The sequence below is a fragment of the Catharus ustulatus genome, chromosome 3 (genome assembly GCF_009819885.2).
Source record: "Catharus ustulatus isolate bCatUst1 chromosome 3, bCatUst1.pri.v2, whole genome shotgun sequence".
Lineage (NCBI taxonomy): Eukaryota > Metazoa > Chordata > Aves > Passeriformes > Turdidae > Catharus > Catharus ustulatus.
The window spans coordinates 102,950,077-102,970,945 of NC_046223.1; the positions used below are offsets into that span (position 1 = coordinate 102,950,077).

At 38.1% G+C, this 20,869-nt stretch overlaps 1 protein-coding gene across 5 annotated transcripts in view; it reads right to left on the reverse strand.

Annotated features, from left to right (window-relative positions):
- The window catches only part of KIDINS220 (kinase D interacting substrate 220), a 76,367-nt gene that overhangs the window by 15,289 nt on the left and 40,209 nt on the right, over positions 1-20,869 (reverse strand). For 4 of the 5 annotated variants that reach the window (XM_033055690.2, XM_033055692.2, XM_033055691.2 and 1 more), the window contains 3 exons: positions 7,345-7,523; positions 4,037-4,263; positions 526-633 (listed from right to left, as the gene is read on the reverse strand). In XM_033055690.2, the coding sequence (XP_032911581.1) occupies positions 526-633; positions 4,037-4,263; positions 7,345-7,523 (514 nt within the window). The remainder of the gene's footprint in view (positions 1-525; positions 634-4,036; positions 4,264-7,344; positions 7,524-20,869) is intronic. The other variant, XM_033055693.2, reaches the window with a different exon arrangement.

Below are 20,869 nucleotides of genomic sequence, written 5' to 3' on the forward strand. Positions count from 1 at the left end.
TAAAGTTGAATTATATGTTCTTGCAAAAACACTTAAAATGTATTTTGTTTTACTTAAATATTAAAAATATTTCTTTTAAAATTTAAATTTGATCTTCCAGTTTCTAGCATTCTTTACTATGTTAAAGGATGCAATTTTATCTTCTCCAAATACAAAGAATTTGTGACATATTACTAAAAAAAAGATTGAACATAAATTTACAAGTAGCAGTCATTTTCTTCTATCACTACATCTATTTAGGTACTATAATACAGTTGGCATTTTCATTAATATATTTTTGCCAGTATCATAGGTCATTCTCCTCTAATCTTCATGAATGCTAGAATTGGTTTTGCTCTGTAAGGAATTTCAAAAGTTAAAACAAAATACATTTACATTACATGTTAATAACACCTTTGCTTAAAATATTTATAATATAAAGCTTATACTTGTCTAACAGAGAATCATAATAATTAACCTTCATTTTCATTACCCACTATATTTATTGTCTAGGTTAGCATTTGAATTACCCTTCAAAATACTTACTAGGCCATTGTTCTGATCTCTGGACAAACTCGTTTTTAGTGGACGTGAGATGAGATGAGAACTGCCAGGGTAATACCTTGGCATGTAAAGATATGGGGCAAAGAATGGCTATGGAAAAAAAAAAGGTGTAACAAAAAAGGGACAAACAATTACACAAATCAAAATGTAATAATAAAATAAAAATCATTACAACAAAACACATCCTCTAGTTGAGTTTCATAACGTAAAAAAGAGCAATTACTAATAGCTTTCTTTAATTTTTGCATTGAACCATTGAACAGAATTCAATCAAAAGCTCTGGAAAGAGTTCTTCAAAATCACTCAGCAAATGACCCCCTTATTTTCCTCCAAGCCAGTGGGTGCTTTGGTATAGTTTTCTGGAGGAACAGAGTCAGAATGGTTTTGATAGCTACACTCTAACATCTGTTTTTAATATGGGAAAATGATAATTTAACAATGATTCTGACAATTTCACTCTCTGACTCTCTAAACTAAAAATCAGATGCTCAGTAAAACTTTGGGTCATTCCTAATAGCCAAGACAATTGCACCAAATAAACAAAAAGTGTGATACATAATAGCATCACTAGAACTTCCCATATTTGTGGCACCCAACCTGAGGGCTTCCACAGACACTAGATTTTATAAACACATGAATAGATGCTTATAGCAGACAGTATTGGAGCTTTGTTTTGCTGAAAATACATTAATGCATGTTGTTCAATACAAATACCATTGCAAGGGAGAGTGTTGATTTAGACTTTAGGAATAGCAGAATTGCTTTCAACTCATTGCCCAGTTCTCAATAAAACTCCCAAAATAATAAAAAAAGCCAAAATAACTAAAAACCAACAAAACACCATAAAAACCTACAAGAAATCTCAAAACAATGGCTGTATTTCTGATGTTTCTATGCGTAGCATTTTCAAAATTGTATTATCCAGATTCTTCACAAGAGAACATACTATCTGATTTGTGTTTCTGCACATGACAAGATTCTGATTAGTTTACAGCACCAAATTCAGTATAGAGTAATAATTCTATGGCTCAAGGGATAATCTATGAGAAAGGAGTAAAATTTGTTGAAATATTCCACTTTAGATTTGCCAATAAGGACTTTAAAACTTCTGTATTTAGAAGTAGCTCTAAACCAACAGAGAAATTCTAGTTTAATTTCTGAGTATATCATTTATGTAGACAGCATATGCTACAACTTCGTGTACTTTATGGAAAATGAAAATGGTTCCATATTCTTAGCTGCTAGAGGTAGATTCTGAGCACTTTCACACAATTACCACAAAAATTTCATATACTCTTCCAACACACAAAGTAACACAATATTCACTGTAACCATTAGTCTAAATGGGGAAGTTTGGTGACCCAGCCCTTGCCTTACTATTATGTGCCTTATTATTTGGCTAGTATAAAAGGATGCAGGAAAGTTCACTGAATTACCACAATTTCACTGTCAAAAGGCACATTTTACAAATAATACAAACTTTTTTTTTGAGAGAGATTATTTCCCAGAAAATACCACAGAATAATTTAATGCCTTAGTTTTGCACTGACAGCTTAAACCATGTGGAAAACCCTCAAGCATGAAATGCTTAACAATCAAACTGCATTCAAGTGCCCAGCTCTCACTGCAGAGCCTCTTCCCTGAAACACACAGGGAGCTTGCTGGTTGCATGATATCAAACTACAAAGCAATGGAAAAAATCTGTCCATTAAGGCAATTATCCCACAATCCTCTCATAACTTCTAATCAACTCCTGAGTCCATTTCAGCTACTCCATTGTTTACCAGCTGTGGGATTAATTCTCCATTACAGGCCAAGCACTACAGACTCAATCTTCATCTGAAGTACAATACAGGTATCATGAAAATATGAGATCAGTATAAATATATATTGGGCATAAACCAGTGCAGAGTTGCTCTTCAAGTCTGCAGATAGCCTACAAAGCTTAATAGATGCAGCAAAACATCATTTTTTCAGGATATTAAAGAATTTTCTCCTCTTTTTACAAAAAAATTTAAAAAAGAAAAGTAAAAAAAAAAAAAAAAAGTATTCACATACCGTAATTCCTCTTTCCCACCCAGGAAATCCCAATTAGACCTGCCTGCTGCTCTGACCTTCCATCATCTCCACAATGACAGTTCTCTGACATTATTTATTAACACACTAAAAACAATTATACTTTAGAAGGGCTGTATAAAATTCCAGTGAGAAAGGCCAAAATTGAAGTATTTTAATCTTCAGCGGGCAATGAAGTTAGCAGGTCTGTAAGCCTTAACACAAATGAATAAATAAGCTCTTTGCAAGAACAGCTTATGATTCACCAGTAATTGTTTCTCTAATGCTGCTTACTGCAACCAAAAACCCCCATACAGGTTACAACAGTTTATCACCCCTGACTTTAAACCTTGTCATGTACAGTGACACAAAACAGGGCAAAACAGACACAAAAACAGGGCTTCCAAGGAAACAGTTACTTGGACTAAGCTGAGCTAATATCAGCACAAATATTCATGTGTCAAGCATTTATCAGTGTTGGACTACTTCAAAATAGATGTTATTTTACGTTCTTTTCAATAAAACAGCATACTGTCACACTGTCTTGAAGGAATATAAGAATAATTTTAGAATAGATAACTTTAAAAGTGTACATATACATTTTTTTTGCCTTGGTTAACATACGCTGATTTAGGAATAACTCAATTTACTTTTCAGCTTACTAGGTTATATGTTTATCTACAGTCAAATCTATTGAATGTTAAGGCTATTTCCTGCATATAGGAGTAAGCTATGACTTATATCAGTTCTCTGTGGTCTTTTCATGATAGTACTGCAGAAAAAAAAAGTTTAAAATAAAGTTTAAAAATACCAAATACAACCCACAAAACCAGAAAGTTTAGACTCTCTTTGACTGTACAGTGAAGCACTTCATTCAATTTTCACATGAGCCATTCCCAGGACTATGTTTTCTGAGGCCCACAAATAGCTCAAAAATGTATGTTTTATGCAATTCATGTTAATTCCTTTAAACTAGTACAACACCAGCTGAGAAAAGATCACAGAATAACTTTAAAACAAAGGGGAATAACTTTAAGACAAAAGGGAAGACAGACACACATTCTTATAATCTATCTCCCCACTTGAGTTTCTGTATGTTTTAACAAAAGTCACCAAAAAAAGACAAGATCCCTTCCAATGTCTGTGAACAAAAAACCCAAAAAAAACCCACAAAGAAAAAAACCCTATGCAATATCCTACAATTGAGCAGTGTCTCTCAGTATTATATTTTCCCCTTTGTAATTTGTTTTTCTGATGCCATTTAACATGTTTCTTCCCCAGACAACAGTGACTGAACATTACTGCAAAACTTGTCAACTTTTGGACTTTTCTCCAACCCTAAATAAAACTTGCATGGGTATTTTAATATTTAATAGATGACATCTGCAGTATTACCAGACTACATCAGAAGAATGTTAATTGGATCTCGATTATTTACCCGATTGTAAAATGGATGCTGAGGTCCTGTCATACCACTATAGTAACTGCTGTGAGGCTGGGGGGATAAAACTCCACTATTGAAAGGTCCATTGAAAGAGGTTGTAGAAGAGCAAGCTGAGGAAGGCTGACTGAACAGAGATGTTCCTCTAGCAGGTGCCTCATGCAAAGGCAAGGTGGGATAAGGAAGTCCTCCAATATTCATCTGATCTCTTGCAGCACGAACGTCTGAAAAATAAATTGGTAACAAGAATAAGATTTTGCTTGAAGTATTTGGAAAAGTTCTTATTTGTTTGTCAATTCACTACAATACATCTTTGTATATTTAACTCCAATCAGAACTCATCAAGTAGAACATCAAGTAGGTCAAATTTCAGCTGGATTTGGTTGATTTCTCTTGATGATTATATCTACACAGGAGTCTTTAGGAAAGTTAGAACAGTTTATCACATAAAATTATGTAGCATATTAAATCTCTCTAAACATTTAATTTTGTTAAAAATGTGGCATAAAGGAACCTAACAGTTATTCTCCAAGAGAAGCTGCTCCAAGACTGGTCTGTACTACAGCAGTGACAAATCCCTGCAACCAGGGGCCTCTTCTGATCGAGCAAGGGCTGTCAATGCTCTCACAGCAGGTGCTACCAAGACCTGGGAGATGCCAGAGCAACCAAGGTCCCCAATAAGCCTCAACCCAGGGAGTGTGACAAGGTAGTTTGTATGGCCAGGGGTACAGGAAGAGTGCAGTCACCCCAGTGAAGAGGTGAGCTCCCTTGGTGGTCATCACCCTCTTGGAAGGAGCTCAGGTACGGCATCCACAAGGGACAAACCTATAGTCCTCTGCACTCACCAGAAAGGATGTGACAACACAGACAGAGCTCCCATCCAGGTCTCAGGTTGTGGGGGTGGGCTGGTGGGGAGAGCGGGGCCCAGAGCCTGTCTCAGATGGTAGTAGAGACAACAGCTGTGTGAGACATGATCAGGCAGACAACCCTGGTCCAGCCTGGTGACAGTTAAAGTAAGGAAGCAGAAAGATTAAGAAGCATGAGAGAGCCAGAGGACATGGACTGCTGGAATCATGCACTGGCCTCCCTGAGATAGAACAACCACCAGAAAAAAGCCAGATCCAGGAGGCCCTGTATTCTCCCCACGAAAGGCACCTGTGCCTGGGGACATTCATGCTGGACATAAGGAATAATTTCTGCACTGAAAGTCTTAGGGAGATCAGCCAGGAACTCCTGAGGTAACAGAAGCCAACAGGGAAACACCACTGAACTACTTCAAAGGAATTAAAGGGTGTTCCTCTAAGAAGGTGACACAGTTCACAGCCCAGCTGACATGCCTCTACCTCAGTGCACACAGAGTGGGCAACTAACAGGAGGAGCTGGAAGCCACCGTGCTGCTAGAAAGCTGTGACGTAGCTGTCATTCCAGACACCTGGTGGATCAATCCTATGACCAGAGTGCAACTATTGATGGCTGTAGGCTGTTCAATGGGACAGGAGAGGAAGGAGGGGAGGGGTGGAGAGGCTGACCTCTCCATGAAGAGATGGAGAGATTGCAAATTCTTAAAAACAGCAGCAAGGAGGACCCCAGGAACTAGAGGCCTGTCAGCCTCACCTCTGAAGACCGTGGACCAGCCCCTCGGAGAAATTTTGCTAAGGCACATGGAGTACAGAGGTGATTCAAGACAGCCAGCAACACTTCACCACACAGAAGTCCTGCCTGACCAACCCTGTGGCCTTCTGTGAGGAGTGACTGCATCGGTGGACACAAGGGAAGAGCTACAAATATAATTTATCTGGACTTCTACAAAGCTTATCATGTAGTCCCCCACAATATCCTCCTCTCTACATTGGAGATACATTTGATGAGTAGATTGTTACACAGATAAGAAATTGGGTGTGGACAATAGCATCCAGAGGGTAGTGGTCAATGGCTCAGAGTCCCCAGACAAATGAGTGACAAGTGCTGTCCCTCGGGGGTCCATACTGGGCCCAGTGTTACTTAGTATCTGCATTAATTACATGAATGAAGAGATGAGTCTCAGCCAGTCTGCAGACGACACCAAGCTGAGTGATGCAGTTGACACACCTGAGGGATGGGATGCCATCCAGAGCAACCTGGACAAGCTCAAGAAATGGACCTATGGGAATCTAATGAGGTTTAACAAGATCACCTGGGTTGGGTCAACCCTCAGTAACAAGCCAGGCTGGGGGAACAGATACAGAGGAGCCCTGCTGAGAAGGACTTGGGGGCTCTGGTAGATGAGAGGCTGGACTTCACCCCGCCACGCGCCCTTGCAGCTCAGAAAGCCAAATGTGTCCTGGGCTGCATCCAAACACTGCGGGCAGCAGGTGAGGGAGGGAATTCTGCCTCTGTGCTCCACTCTGGTGAGACCCCACCTGCAGTTCTGCATCCAGCTCTGGGATCCCCAGAAAAAGGATATCAATGTATTTGAGCAAGTCCAGAGGAGGTCACAAAGATGACTGATTAGGGATGGAACACCTCTCCTAAGAGGAAAGGCTGAAAGAATTGGGATTTTTCAGAGAGAAGGCTTTGGAGTGACCCAATTGCAGCCTTCTAGCACCTGGAGACAGCCTACAAGAAAGCTGGAGAAAGACTATTTACAGGGACATGTAGTGATAGGACAAGGGGGAATGGCTTCAAACTGAGAGAAGGTTTAGATTAGATGCTATGAAGAAATTCTTTACCAAGAAGGTGATGAGGTACTGGAGCAGGTAGACCAGAGAACTTATGTGTGCCTCAATACTGGAAGTGCTCAAGATAAGGTTGAATGGGGCTCTGAGCAACCTGGTCTAATGAAAAGTATCCCTTCATATGGAACTAGATGATCTTCAAGGTCTCTTCCAACCTAAGCTATTATAAGATTCTAAGGAACAACTCTCCTAGGAGGAAAGGCTGAGAGTTGGGGCTCTTCAGCCTGGAGAAGGCTTTGTTTCATTTCTACAGGGTTTTACATATATTTTCAAAATAGTTAACAAAGATCTGAAATCAACTTGCATCCCTTCTGCTGAAATATCGTTGTGTGTATTGGTTTCCTCCATCTCCTAAAACACTGCAAAACAAGAACAGAGGAATTCACTCTCCAAAACAGAAGTTTTAGTACAGGATGGTCTGGCTGTTGCAGCAAAACTATTAAGTGAAACTGAAGTTAATCTGAAGTCAAATCTGACAATTTGAAGGTACGATTTTATAAAGAAATGAGTGTTCTGTGTGACACACCAAGTAGCTCTACTTAAAATAAACAACAGATATGTCATTTTTCAATAATTTAAAAGCATACTCACCTGCAATGATTTCTCGTAGCTTGGGATCCAAGTTCACTGTACAAGGCAAAAAGGTTCTTACATCACGTGCAACAAGGACAGGTGTTCTTGAGGATAAAAATACTTCAAAGTTCCGTATATCTGCATCAATTTCAAGTAGAGGTTCAACATCTTTAGTTGTAGGAATATTCTTTGAAATTCTGGGGGGTGAAATTAGATACATCATAAACCGTATTTACTAGTGTATGACTTCAGTTTACAAAGTAATATTCTAGGGTGAAATACTAGTACACTTGGACCCATTCTCCCTGTTTTATGAAAAATAAGAGAACCCATAAAGAGCTGCACTGTCTGCAGAAAGATTAATGTAATGTTTTCTAATATGCAAAAAACCCTCAAACTGCTGAACAACCTGATCTAATGTCATGCTTCAGAGAAATGTCAAAGCCGTACATCAATAATGTCAAATCCAAAGTAAGGGGAAGTTAACATTTGTGAACTTTAACCCCAAATATCTATTCAAATTTCTATACCCAATTCAGAAATTCCATGAGAAAAAACAATTTCATTTTTAAACCTAACTTTCTGTAATAGAAACAGGCATCTTAGAAGTTGATCAAAATTTAACTGTGTATCCCTTGAAAAAAGTGGGAAAACAACCACCACCTGCTTTCAAGTAATTCACCTTCTAAGAAAAAGCAACAAACAAATGAAAACAACAAAACCATGAGACATGATCAATATAAGGGACTGTTCATGCATTAAGCCTATCGTCAAGCAACAGTGGGGGTTTTGTGAGCATTAGTATAACGGGGAGTTTCAGGAAGGAACAAGTAAAAGCATTAAATGTTAGTCTTGTGAAAGTTCATGAAAAGTTCCTAGCAAGTGATGGAGGCTGATGTTGTTCAGCTGGACCTATCTTATTTGATGTTTAGTCTCATAGAACTCATATAAAATGAGAAATGATAACCTCAATTAAAGATTGTGAAAATGAAAAAGCATTTCTCACACCCAGAATAACAAAAATGTAAATAGTGAAAGAATGTACTGAGAATGGTGAACATAGTTACAGTAATGGTTATAAAGTGACTGTGACACCACTCTGTATGGATACCAGTGAAGTAACCACACTGTATATAAAGTAAAATATTAAGAGAATTAGGAGGAGAAAAAAAAACCCAAAAAACTTTATATAAATATAAAATTAATTATTATTTTTTTAAACACATATTAAGACTACAATTCCATGACAAAGAGGAACAGCTTAGATATGTCGGCTGCTCTGTGAGCTGCTGCAACTTGCTTAAAATAAATTGCAAGCATTTTCTCCAACTACTGGACAATTAAAAGAGCTAAGGCAACTACCAATGCTGCCATTGAAGAAATGAGTACACTGATGCATGGACGGGAAGGGAGGAAGGAAATTCATGCACACTCAGTAAATCAGTACACCAGGCATCTCTTACATTAAATAAATTCACACTCACATTGTGTCTTTGAAAAGAAAAAACACAAACACTTAAAAGAAACCCCCAACTGGTTGTAATTGAGTTGTATTTTTAATAGAGTTAATTAATTAAGTCTACCATTAGCTGAACCATCTTACCCTATTTCACAATTTGTCTGCTTTTTAAAAGCAACAATCTTTTATCTTTATTTTTAGATCCTCCATAGAGAGGAGAATTTTATGTACCATGGGATTATTCCAGAGACAAAAGTGGCAGATTACACAGAATACTTACTTTATAATGTTAAGAAAAATAAAATAATTGAGACTCAATGCTATATGCTTGAAGTAAGTGCAACTCCATTGCATTAAAAATGTATTTCAGCTGTGTTAATCTTTCAATCTGATGTTTTACTACATTCTTGCCATATACTAGGAGTAGAATTAACAAATTCCTATAAATTTTACCAGAAAACAATGGTTCGTGCACCTACCAGATGGAGGATACTGCCATACCACACTGTCATAAACAGTGTTTGTGAAAAACCTGATTCACAGGGAGAGGTTACTTTATAGCACAGGAAAAATGTAACAAATATAAAGCATACAAGCAAGTGTAGCCTATTCTAACAAAGGCTCTGATTCTGCAAATCATTATGAGACATTGTCCAGATGGCACTGGGGAAGTTATCCACTTTAGGGAAGCTCAGTGCATTTAAGACTTCAGAGACTCCAGCCTTAAGAGAATAAAAAGTGCTGTTTCTGTGAGGAGACAAACTTGACACTCAAAGGTTACAATTTCAAATAATGGGAACAGTTCATTCTCCTGTGAGTTTAATGAAATCTAATAGAAACTGAAAGTACTCCTAATCTCAAGGCGTGAGGGGCCAAAAGAAAAAATAAGAACAATGGCAGTATCAAAGTATAACTTGTATACTCCACAGAATTTGAGAAATGCATATTTTACATTAATATTTAGCAATTGCCTTAGGTTGTTCTATTTAGCCTTATATAAAACTACAACTAAACTGATTGTAAATGTTTTAAATCAAATATCAGATGGTGAAAAAAAACAAGATCCTTAATGCACACTTTAGTTATTTATATTTATATATATTTGCTATATATATTTACTGCTAGTATTCTAGACAGGAGTTCAACACTGGAAAAGTAAAAATAAAGTCACTTTTCAAGTCAGGAACTGAAGAGTTAAAGAGTGGCCTACTTCAACACTTCAATCTACAAAATAAAAAGCCAGAAGAGAATGTGACATAGATTTAAATAAAACACACAGCTGATGAATCACATGAAACAAATTAGCTGATTTTTAATGCCAGCTCTACTTAAGTCTGAATGCGAACAGTGTTCCGAATACGATGAACAAAGCTACTGTTCAGAAGCCAATAGCCCACTGCTGGTGTGCAGATTGAAGTCTCTATTCTAACCTCCTGAGCTCAATGTCTTAAACTACGCCTTTGAAAGAAATATTTATGTAAATGATAATCTTTTGGCAAAGAGCCACAAAACCCATACATGCCTGCACTTCTCAGATAAAAAAAAATAAAAGGTTAGCATTTAAAGCACTTTAGGAGTTACTTTTTCTAAAATATAAGCATGCAGATCTAAAAATAAAGCACCATGAACACACTATTCTCATTTTGGGGCTAGATTCCCGAGGCAAAAGAATTATTTTTTAAATCAGAAACATCAAAAAGTGTCAGTGTTACAGACTGTCTGTTTCCAGGAGAAACTACTTGAATTTAGAAGGAATGAAGCTAAAACAAAACATTTCCTTGATTGAAGTGAACCTTAAAAATTCATTCCACTACTCTTTACATCTCTTTCCCAAAAGCAACTGAAACGAAAAACTGCTTTCATTGTGAAGCAAGTTATATTGCAACAATGACGAATTATTTCTGGTTTTTTCCTCAAATACAGATAACTTAGTACAAGTACGCAGAGGCACATCATCTTTCATTCGAGAGACTGTAAAGTAGATTCAAACTTATTCTAAATATATTCACCTTGTACTTCCATGTCTGACTTAGAAAATAACCACCATGGTCTGACAGGGTGTCCAGCACTGAATGTTGCCAGCATAGCTCAGAGGAAGGTACTAAGCTGTTGCACCTATCGACCATCTCCTTCATAACACTGCTAGGCAGTGGCAAAATGGCAACAGCCAAAACCAGCCACTTTCATCCACACTGGAGGTGTCCACATTGCCTATGCCATCGCTTATGTCAGGCCCTGGAATACACTGACAGGATTACCCACCTCTTCCCCCAGCCAAGGGTTTTGGGGCAGGTGCTCAAGGCTAGCTCTGGCACAGCGTAGCTGAGTAACCAGGCTGTGGTGACAAGAGCTGTGAGAAGCTTCACTCCAGGGCTCTCTTGCTTCAGCTAAGAACTGCTTATAAGCTCAGACCTTCGCCCTCGGTCCTCCTCCAGGCTACATCTATGCACATTTGGTCTTGACCTTGAACACTGGCTTAACTTCCTGCCTTGACCTGTGCCTTGTGGCTACACACCACAGGGCTGTTTGGTTACACCACTGAACCTGCTCTGCTCTTCCTGTTTTGCTACTGAGGGATTGCTCTCCTTGCTCACAATGCCATGCCTGCCTCACTGCCCTCCTCAGCCCCCAGCTCACCCTCTCTCATGAAGCAGCCTGCCCTGCTGTTTCCACACTGGTGGAAGGCTGACTTCTTTTCAAGCCCTCATATCCAGAAGGGCTGTTCTCTCTGCTCTTTCCAAACCTCTCCCTGAAGGTGAAAACAAAGAAATGCTTCAAATTAATCTTTGCACACACTCTTTTTTTCCTCATATGTTTTACAGGAGAAAGCAACTGCATGGACAAGAGTCATTTAACTTTTTCACTCCATAAAAAGCAAACGACTTAATTAATTGCTATTAAATAATAGAGCAACAGAAGGCATGAGCATGAAGGCATGTCATGTTTTATCTATCATGTGCTTTTTAATTTTTTCCTCTCAATATAGTACAAGTTAAAAATGTTGCTTAAAATAATGAAATCACTTATCACTAAAAAATGAGAAAAAAATTCTAGAGGTTTGATACTAAGAAACACATAACTAGAAAATCTTAGGTGTTATAGAATGCAATATGAAATTCTGATGCTTAACAGTCTGCTAATTAGATGTCTGGTCTCTAATTCCTAATAATCAAATCCTACTACTTCAGCTTTGTGCTGAAGTTACTTATCCTACACTTCTCATGTCTGATCAATACAGTGACAGTGTTAAAAGCTCTCACACAAATCATTCCAGGAACTGTGCAGTACTATAAACAGATCAGCAACAGTGCTGCAAATATTCTCTCAAAGTGAGAATTGCAACAGGTAATTTGGACACTGAAAAAGAACATTTGCTTATATGCTTATTCATATAAAGACAGGAATAAAAAGTCATCATAAGGGAATAAAAGATTTACCTTAATAAAGACCAAAAACAGAGAAAGCTATAGTCTGATACATCTACGTAGACAAAAATTTAAGTCCCCCTCAGCACATATTACCAGAAGAGACTTCATTGAACAATAGCTATTTAATAGCTATTTAAAAACTCCCATCACCATAGGTATTCAGAAAAGCTTGCTTTGCATAACTTGACTCTATTCAAGTTCCTCTCCTCAGTGTTCCTGCTTTTGATCATTGCAGAAAGCATTCTGATGCTTAAAAGATTGATATTTATTAAACTAATCTCCCACACCCAGTATCACACACTGTCACTGAGCCATTTTTAAAAGTTCTGTACTTTAAACAACTCTCTGCCATACTTTATGATTAAAATAATGTGTTAAAGCAGTTACAAATGCCCGGATTCATTCACAGCTTTGCAGTGCTATTTGAATTACAAAAGGCAAAAGAATTTTTAAAAAGGTGGGCATCAACCACCTACTACTCAACTGGTACATTGCCTTTTAACATCTGAGACCACACTATTAGCACAGTAAGAAACATAATAACTTTATGTGTCCTGCATTTTAAGTAAAAGGCAATAAAAGGAAATGGAAAAACAAAAAGCAGGTTAAATATTTTAGAAGTAATGCCTCACTGTGAGGTCTACAAGAATACTAAATTTTCTACTTAAAGGAAGTGATTTATTTAAACCTGGCCTGGGCAAAGATGATTGCAGAAAGCATTATAATCAAAGTGATGAACGTGGCACCTTCCACGGCTTTTTCATTTTTAATTTCTATAATCACTAAATAGCTACACTTCTTAAATTAATACATCAATAGGCATTAAGCAACTCATAAATCCCTCAAAAGTTCATTTCACCCTTTTTCTTAAAAGGTATTTAAACAGTGTCAAAACTGGAATTAACATAATAACCTTCCAGAAAAGTTACATTTCAATGATCTTGCTCAGTTTTAACATTTAAAATTTCTATAGATTTGCTGAAGGCATGTAACATACTTTTCTAAAAGAATAATTCAATAGGTACTTGTCTAAAGCACTGTAATGGAAAAGTAAACAGATAATGCTTATCTTCCGTTTTTATTTTACTTCTTTTCTTCTTACTTATGTATATTAACAAAAAAACCTCAAATGATTTAAACAAAAGCTTTTAGCTCAACACATAATTGCAACAAAATTACAATAATTGTACCAATTAAAATAATCCTGAATGAACAGTTTGTCATCTTAATGTTCCAATGGTTTATAGAAGGATCTACTTAATTAGCTGAAATTGCTTTCCAATGTTAGTATCAAATGTCATTTGTTAAAAGTTGAACGATTTTGAAAATAATTTAACAAAGCAATTTTACAAAACACCAAGAACCAACATTTTCTCTTCAGCTGAATAAAGCAAGCAGATGTGTCATCAAATTGCTATAAAAATAAATGAGCCTTTATATGGAGAAAAATAAATTTTACTACTAGTGCTACAGAATACTATTTTTTATGAAATCAAAATAATTTCATATCATTTATATCTTGGTGATATTTGTAGTATGCTATAAATATACTTTCTTAAATTGAAGGATTAAACAATCAAGGAGAAATATTCCACCATACATGAAACAGAAAATTTTTTTAACCGAAGCGATTTTTTAATTTGATTACCATGGGTGTATCACACAAGAGATCTGAATCTATCAGGAAAACGTAACACCAATGAAACCATGTTACAGAACTCCAAATCTATAGTAATGAACTGCTGTTTCACTTATAACTAAATTAGTTTTTACCAGTTTAATTTAAAGAAAAAAGGAAAAAAAATAAAAGAAAATCAGTTCTGTGGCTGATTTCAAAAAGGGATAACTTCAGCAAAGACTGGAAAAAGACCCAAGCAAAATCATATACCAGTGCTGAAACTGGACTAGAACTGAAGAAATTAAGAAACAACAATTTTTTCTATTACTGATACATTAGACAAAGCATGTCTATCCCACAATTCATCCCCTGGAATGGTGTAAGAGTTCAGAAGCATTAAAATGAAAGTAATACATGAGCTGTGGCTCACTTAGATCCTTTAGTTCCCTTCACCCCCTGCAAACCTCCCCTTCCCCCAGCCAAAAAAAAATTGTAAAAAGAAAAAAAAATAAAAAGAAAATAAAATAATACTGAATTTAAGAAAGTTGTTATGCTATCCTTCTAAATTTGGTGCATTCTGCCTCAGCATATTGTATTGCCATTCAATTTGCCATCCATCATAGGTAGGCACACACACATATGAGTACAAAGACTTTATCACAGGTTAAATTAAGCCCAAGTGATGGATTAATTGCAGATTGCTAAATTTTAAATAATGGTTACCTACAATTCTGAGGAAAGTATAACTATTTTCTTGTCCTGAAAAATCTCTTTTTTTCAAAATCAAAAGAGTTCTTGATTTCCATAGTTTCCTTCAGCTTCCCAAAAAGCATATTTTCAAGGAGATTAAGGAAGGGTGGAGATCGTAATCTGAACAGATGGCTCATGAGAGTTTCTTCTATCCTGAGCCAAGCTATTCTGTTCTAATATCTTTAATAAATATATAAAAATAGTCACCAAAATTTAGGGACCATCAGCTATTTACAAATATCCTTATAAAAAATCAGAAAGTTCTTCTTAATATTCTGGTTTGGTCAGAGCCCCTGTCTTAACACCCCAGTTCGGTCAAAGTCTGGGCAAAGAATGACAGGTGGGACTGTCCCACGTGACATCAACCCCAACAAACAGATTAACATCAAAAGCAGCCAGCAGGAAACACTTGAATAGAAGATTGTGTGAATACTTGAATTCTGTAGTGTTAAATAAATTGTATATTCAGTCATGGGGAACAAGCACCCTTCCCTCCCCAGCACCTTTAGGCACTGATGTCACGCTCTCTCTTAGGACTATCTCCTCAGATACACCAGCATTACATTTCTCACCATTTCAGCAGGCAATGGCTAGAATTATTCAAAAAGATAAAGAACCTAGATCCTAACCCTCCTGCTGCAAACATGCTCAAAATACCTTTTTTTTGGTCTTTTTTTGGCTTTTCTTTTTGGCTTTTTAAGGGCTTGAGTTACTGACTGAATAGGTTCTAGGTGCAAGGTAGGCCTTGCTTTAGCAATTCTATGCATTCACAACAGCAGAACCATTGATTTCACAGGAGCTTCACAGGTAAAAATTAAGACCATCCACAGTTTTTCAAGTGTCTAGAAATTTACATTTTCTGAAATGCCATACAAGACTTTCTTGAACTCAAGAGGCACATTCATGCCTGAAGTTTCAATTATATAGATCTCACAGTCCAGCTACTAACGGCTCCGAGAAGTGTCAGACTAGTATCTGCCACATCCAGAAGAGAACTGGTTAGCTCATAGGTACAGAAACTCTCCCTAACACCTCTGGAAGCACAAAACCCTCCAAAAGGACAGGCAGGAGAGTTACAAAATTACTTTAGCGATTTCTAGGAACATTTTCCAATTGACAAAGTACTGCAGCTTTGATTTCTGCCATGATAAGAAGCACACAAAGAGATAAAATGTGTTCAGCAGATTATCTTATTTAGTGAGGCAATTTAATGGGGAAATGGAAGACATTTTTTCTCATACAATCAGCTTCAACAGCATGGTTTTTGTTCAACAAGGTGGTAATATCAATCCCTGCCATCTTTAGCCTTAAGAAGTAGAAAACATCAAGAAACAAAGATGACCAAGACTCAGAGCTTCAAACTGAAATGAAAAAAACAGGACTTTCAGGGAAAATAAATAAATTAATTAAATGTCTTAGGAATGAGGAGGGCTGGAGAAGAGAGGAGAAAGTAGTCCAGCAAAATTGGGAGTCATCACTGCCTGATGCGAGACTACAGCTTTCCTCAGCCTCTTAAATATATCTACTTTAGTACAACCATTTTGAAACGTGATGATTAGAAACTTAGTCTTCAGAACTTAGAAAAACCACAGATCTGTATAACACAATACATTCTGCCCTTCCATTGATTTGTTAGGAACCCCTAAGAACGCTGTTTGATTTTCTGACTGAAGTGGAGCAAATAACATTTTTCAGAGAAATCAGCAACGATTTATGAATCCTTTCCTCAGTGCAGATTTACTGCCCACTACTGCGTTAGCGGGATTATAGATGAGATTATTTTCCCCAGCAGTGTATGATACCTATATCCACCATGACTTTGATCTGCAACTCGCTCATAGCTACTTCCACAACCCTCTGTGAAACTTACCTTGGTTATATGTCCATATGGAATCTCCTCCCTGTGTCAGACTATTCACAGGTATGTCAAATAGCACAAGAATTATCTTTGGAAACCTCACCTGCAAGTTTCTCACGAGACACATACTCCTGTCTTTTGCTTCCTTCTTTTGTTTTCCTGGGGCAATAGTGCTGTTATTATCTTAGATTTTAATACATTTAGATGTTTTTAGATTAAGATCTTGCTTAAAATGTCTTAAATTTCAAAATACTTCCTTGTCTTCTTCCTATGTTCACTGACTCTGTTGAGAATTCAGTTTCTTGAAGTGTATCTTTTTTCTACAAAAGCCACTGTGACTTTTCCCAAGATATTATTTATTTAGATCTGGCACTGTCATTTATTCTGGTGTCATGGATGCTTTATTGCTTTCACAAGAGAGCACATTCCCATAGCTGGCTAATTTACAAGTCTGAGAAGTCTCAGTTGCAAACATTCAACAGAAACTTGCTTTAATCTGACAACTTAATTCTCTTAGAAATTTATTTGCAGAAAGCTCACATATTTTATTCCACTTCAGAGCTTTAAAAATTTGCCTTTTGCAACTTTTGCAAACCACTTTGGTATTACGCAAAATTGACATTTGGAAGACTCTTTACAGTAACACAGAAAAGAATGCAGCACAACATAAATATAGGGAAACATTAACTCTCTGTCACAGCTATAAATAAAGTGGTAAAGGTAATTAAATTAGACCAGGGTGGAGAGATGGGCAATGACAACAGTGAGTTTCACCACCAAAGAGCCTAAACACAAAAGAGGAAGGAGAGACAAAATCAGAATTAAGATCTTAACACTGTAAGGAGAGAGACTACATGAAAATCCTGATGATGAGAAAAAGGCAACACATAACCTGAAGGAGTGAATACTACTACTAATAAAGATACCAGGTAGAAAGCAAGACCAACCAGACCAGCAGAGAGAGAGAGAGGTTGAAATGACAGGATAGAAGTGAGATGATATAGCAGGTCAGTTTAAGTAAGTAAAAGGAGTAAAGATGCTTTTCTTGAGCATATAGACTGAAAGCCAACAAAGCAGATTCAACATTTTCTTTTCAAAATTTGCAACAGTGACAAAGTATGTTCTTCTTCCCCTCTACAAAAGATTGAGAGCATAGTGCCTCTACATTATAAGAGATGTTAAGTGACTCCAGCTCATAAAGGTTCCCCACAGAGGTATGCCTGTGTCACAAATTGAAGCCTTATTTTCTTTAGAGTTTGGTGGGGGGAAGCAGGGGGGTCTGTTTTGTGTTGGGTTTTTTGTGGGTTTCTTTGTGGTTTTCTAATTAGTGTTGTGGTTTGTTTGGGTTTTTGGTTGTTGGTGGTTTGCTGGTTTTGTTATTGGTTTTGGTTGGTTTTTTGGGGAGGGGTGAAGTCTGTGTTCTTTTGGTTTTGGTGGGTTTCTTTGTGAGGGTGGCTTTTTTGTTTGTTTGTTGGGGTTTTTTTTGTTATAGACCCTGGAGGAAAGTTCCCAATATGATATTCAGTAGGTTTTTCATCTCTGCATAGTATGATACAGGAAAGATACACTTCTCCTGACAGACCTGGTTTCATATTCATCTATATAGTCTTTGATATTCTTCACAGTATCTATAGAAAAAGACAAATTTACTGTCCCCAACAAGCTGCCATAATAAGAAGATACTCATTTATATATATAAAATATATATATATATATAAGTTTTTATATATAAAATATATATTTATTTTTAATGACAAATTGAAGCACAGAGATATATTTATTTAGTTACCAAATTGAGGTATCCATTTTTTTAAGAATACTCCACCAACTGAAAGCAGAGCTCCCAGTAGCTCCAGATATAGCTCTGAACACTAAGTACTTAGCAATATCAGCCTACAGAGCCATAAGCTGTACACCACCTGCCCACAGAGGCACAAATGCTACCCAAGTGAAAGGTACTCTAGAGGTGACTAGTCCAGCATAACACAAACTCTGACTAATAGCTGGGGAACAGCGTTTCATTGTCTTACTTTAGTTATTGCATTCAACTTCAACAGATAGCACTGCAACATGACAGAAAATGGTCCTCTCCTTTACCACAGTTGGCAAAATTACATTCTGGACATTACAAGATGGGAATCTCATGGAGGCAAAATAGCATATAATCATGGAAATCATATATCATTGTGCCTGTATAGAGGGGAATTAACTAAAGACTATATTTGTTCTTTTGCTTCTTAGTGCTTGGCTACACGATTGTTTCCATTTTCCTGTATTTTTTCTATGCTGCGAAAGTATCGCTTCCTCCTGGAAACTCTGGAAGCCAAGGCTCCGGTGCCAGCGCTCTCCGAGCACGGAGCGCCCTCTGCCGGCACCGCGCCGCGCTGCACGGTCCTGCGGCACCAGCGCTGCCGGGGGCACGGCTGGGGACAGCCCGGCCCGGGAACACGGCTGGGGACAGCCCGGCCCGGGAACACGGCTGGGGACAGCCCGGCCCGGGAACACGGCTGGGGACAGCCCGGTCCGGGACAGTCCGGCCCGGGGACACGGCTGGGGACAGCCCGGCCCGGGGACACGGCTCTGGGGACAGCCCGGCCCGGGGACACGGCTCTGGGGACAGCCCGGCCCGGGGACACGGCTCTGGGGACAGCCCGGCCCAGGGGCACGGCTGGGGACAGCCCAGCCCGGGGACACGGCTCTGGGGACAGCCCGGCCCGGGACAGCCCGGCTCGGGACACGGCTGGGGACAGCCCGGCCCGGGGACACGGCTGGGGACAGCCCGGCCCGGGGACACGGCTGGGGACAGCCCGGCCCGGGGACAGAGCCGAAAGGCGACATGGCACGAACTGTCCCCGTCACACCCTCAGCACACGCACCGATCACCTGCAGTAACTGTTCTGCTGAAGGGAGCTGAAACAGGAGCTGTAACCCATCAGCCCGGTGTGGGCACCCTCTGCTCAGAACCGTCTGCAGCGGAGGGGGAGGCAATGGAGAGTTCTCACTGCAAGGGAATCCTGGTGATTCAAAAGCTTTTTAACACATGATGTTTTAAAATTTGGAAAAGCAACTGCAATATCCAAGCATTTTCCTTACACAGAGAAAGAGATCAAGTGTGAAATTCTTACACTTAACACAGAACCTACAAGATTCTGATGTCCAAGCGGCAACCCTAAGACTGCAGAGTCACAATAAAAAGTAGCTTGACACAAACTATTCAATACTAGGAAAACTGTATTCTTGAGAAGTAACACAAACTCAGTACAGGAATAAACTACATAATTAGCAAAATCTGGCATCTATTTATGACACTCCAAATGGGAAAGCTGCTCTGTAAAATAATAAAACTTAGAAAACTTAAACTGAAGTTTTGGAAGGGGAACTAACTTTGAAATTATACTGAAACAGTTATTTAGGCCAAGTTACTTTAAACAGTTGCAGATAAAAAGAATAGCAATGACACAGAAAGGCTTACTTTAGATAAAACAGAATTTTTAGAGCTCTAGATAATCCCAGAGAAGAGCTGAATAGACCTTTTCATATTCAGCATATAGTAAAGATGATCACCCAAATCACCAGACAGATGAGACTTCAGCTTTGTCAATAGTTCAGGAGAGTTACATATGTAGCTCCTTACACATGTTCAACAGAAGGGGCTCAGAGACATCAATTCTCTTCCTGAGCATGCATCATTGTTAGAAAACTTATTTTGAATTGTTAAGAAGCTAAAGAAGTCTTTTAACTTTACCATTTTCATATCAAATAATCCTGTTGGCATTTTTTGCTAAAGAGAAAATCCTGAATAGCGGTCTTGTTTTCCTGATATTGCCGGTAGAATACAAACAGGTTTCCAAAAAAGGCGATGACCACCTTCCCTTTCCAATATATAGTACAGGGCTCTTCACTGTTTTTTCCCATTATGTACTCTGGTTTCAAACACTAAAAAGTTACCTATATGCTTGCAATTATCAGTTATAAACTAGCAGTCTACTCAGTTGGCTGTATCACTTCCAAACAACCTACATAGCAGCAGTCATGAATCTCCTCCACCCCTTAACTAATAAACCATGACATGCTCCAGCTGGCACTGAGCATCAACAGCTCAAGTGTTTGTGCTAACAACAAACAATCCAGAACCCAAATAAGTTATTCACACTCAATTGTGAATGTCCTTTTCTTTTTTTCATTGTTACTACAATTTAACATCCATGAATACTGGAATTACTAGCACCCATTTATGAGAACAAATCAGGTCTCTAATACCTCCTCTGGCTTATCAGAAGACAAACATTGTTATGTCTTGAAGACAGCTCTGGACTTTGATCACTCCAAAGTGATTTATTACTGTAGATGCCAATAATCAAAAAACTGTAATGAGTTTATTGGATAAATACTGAAAATAGAAAATTGCAAAACGTGCCATACAGAAAGCT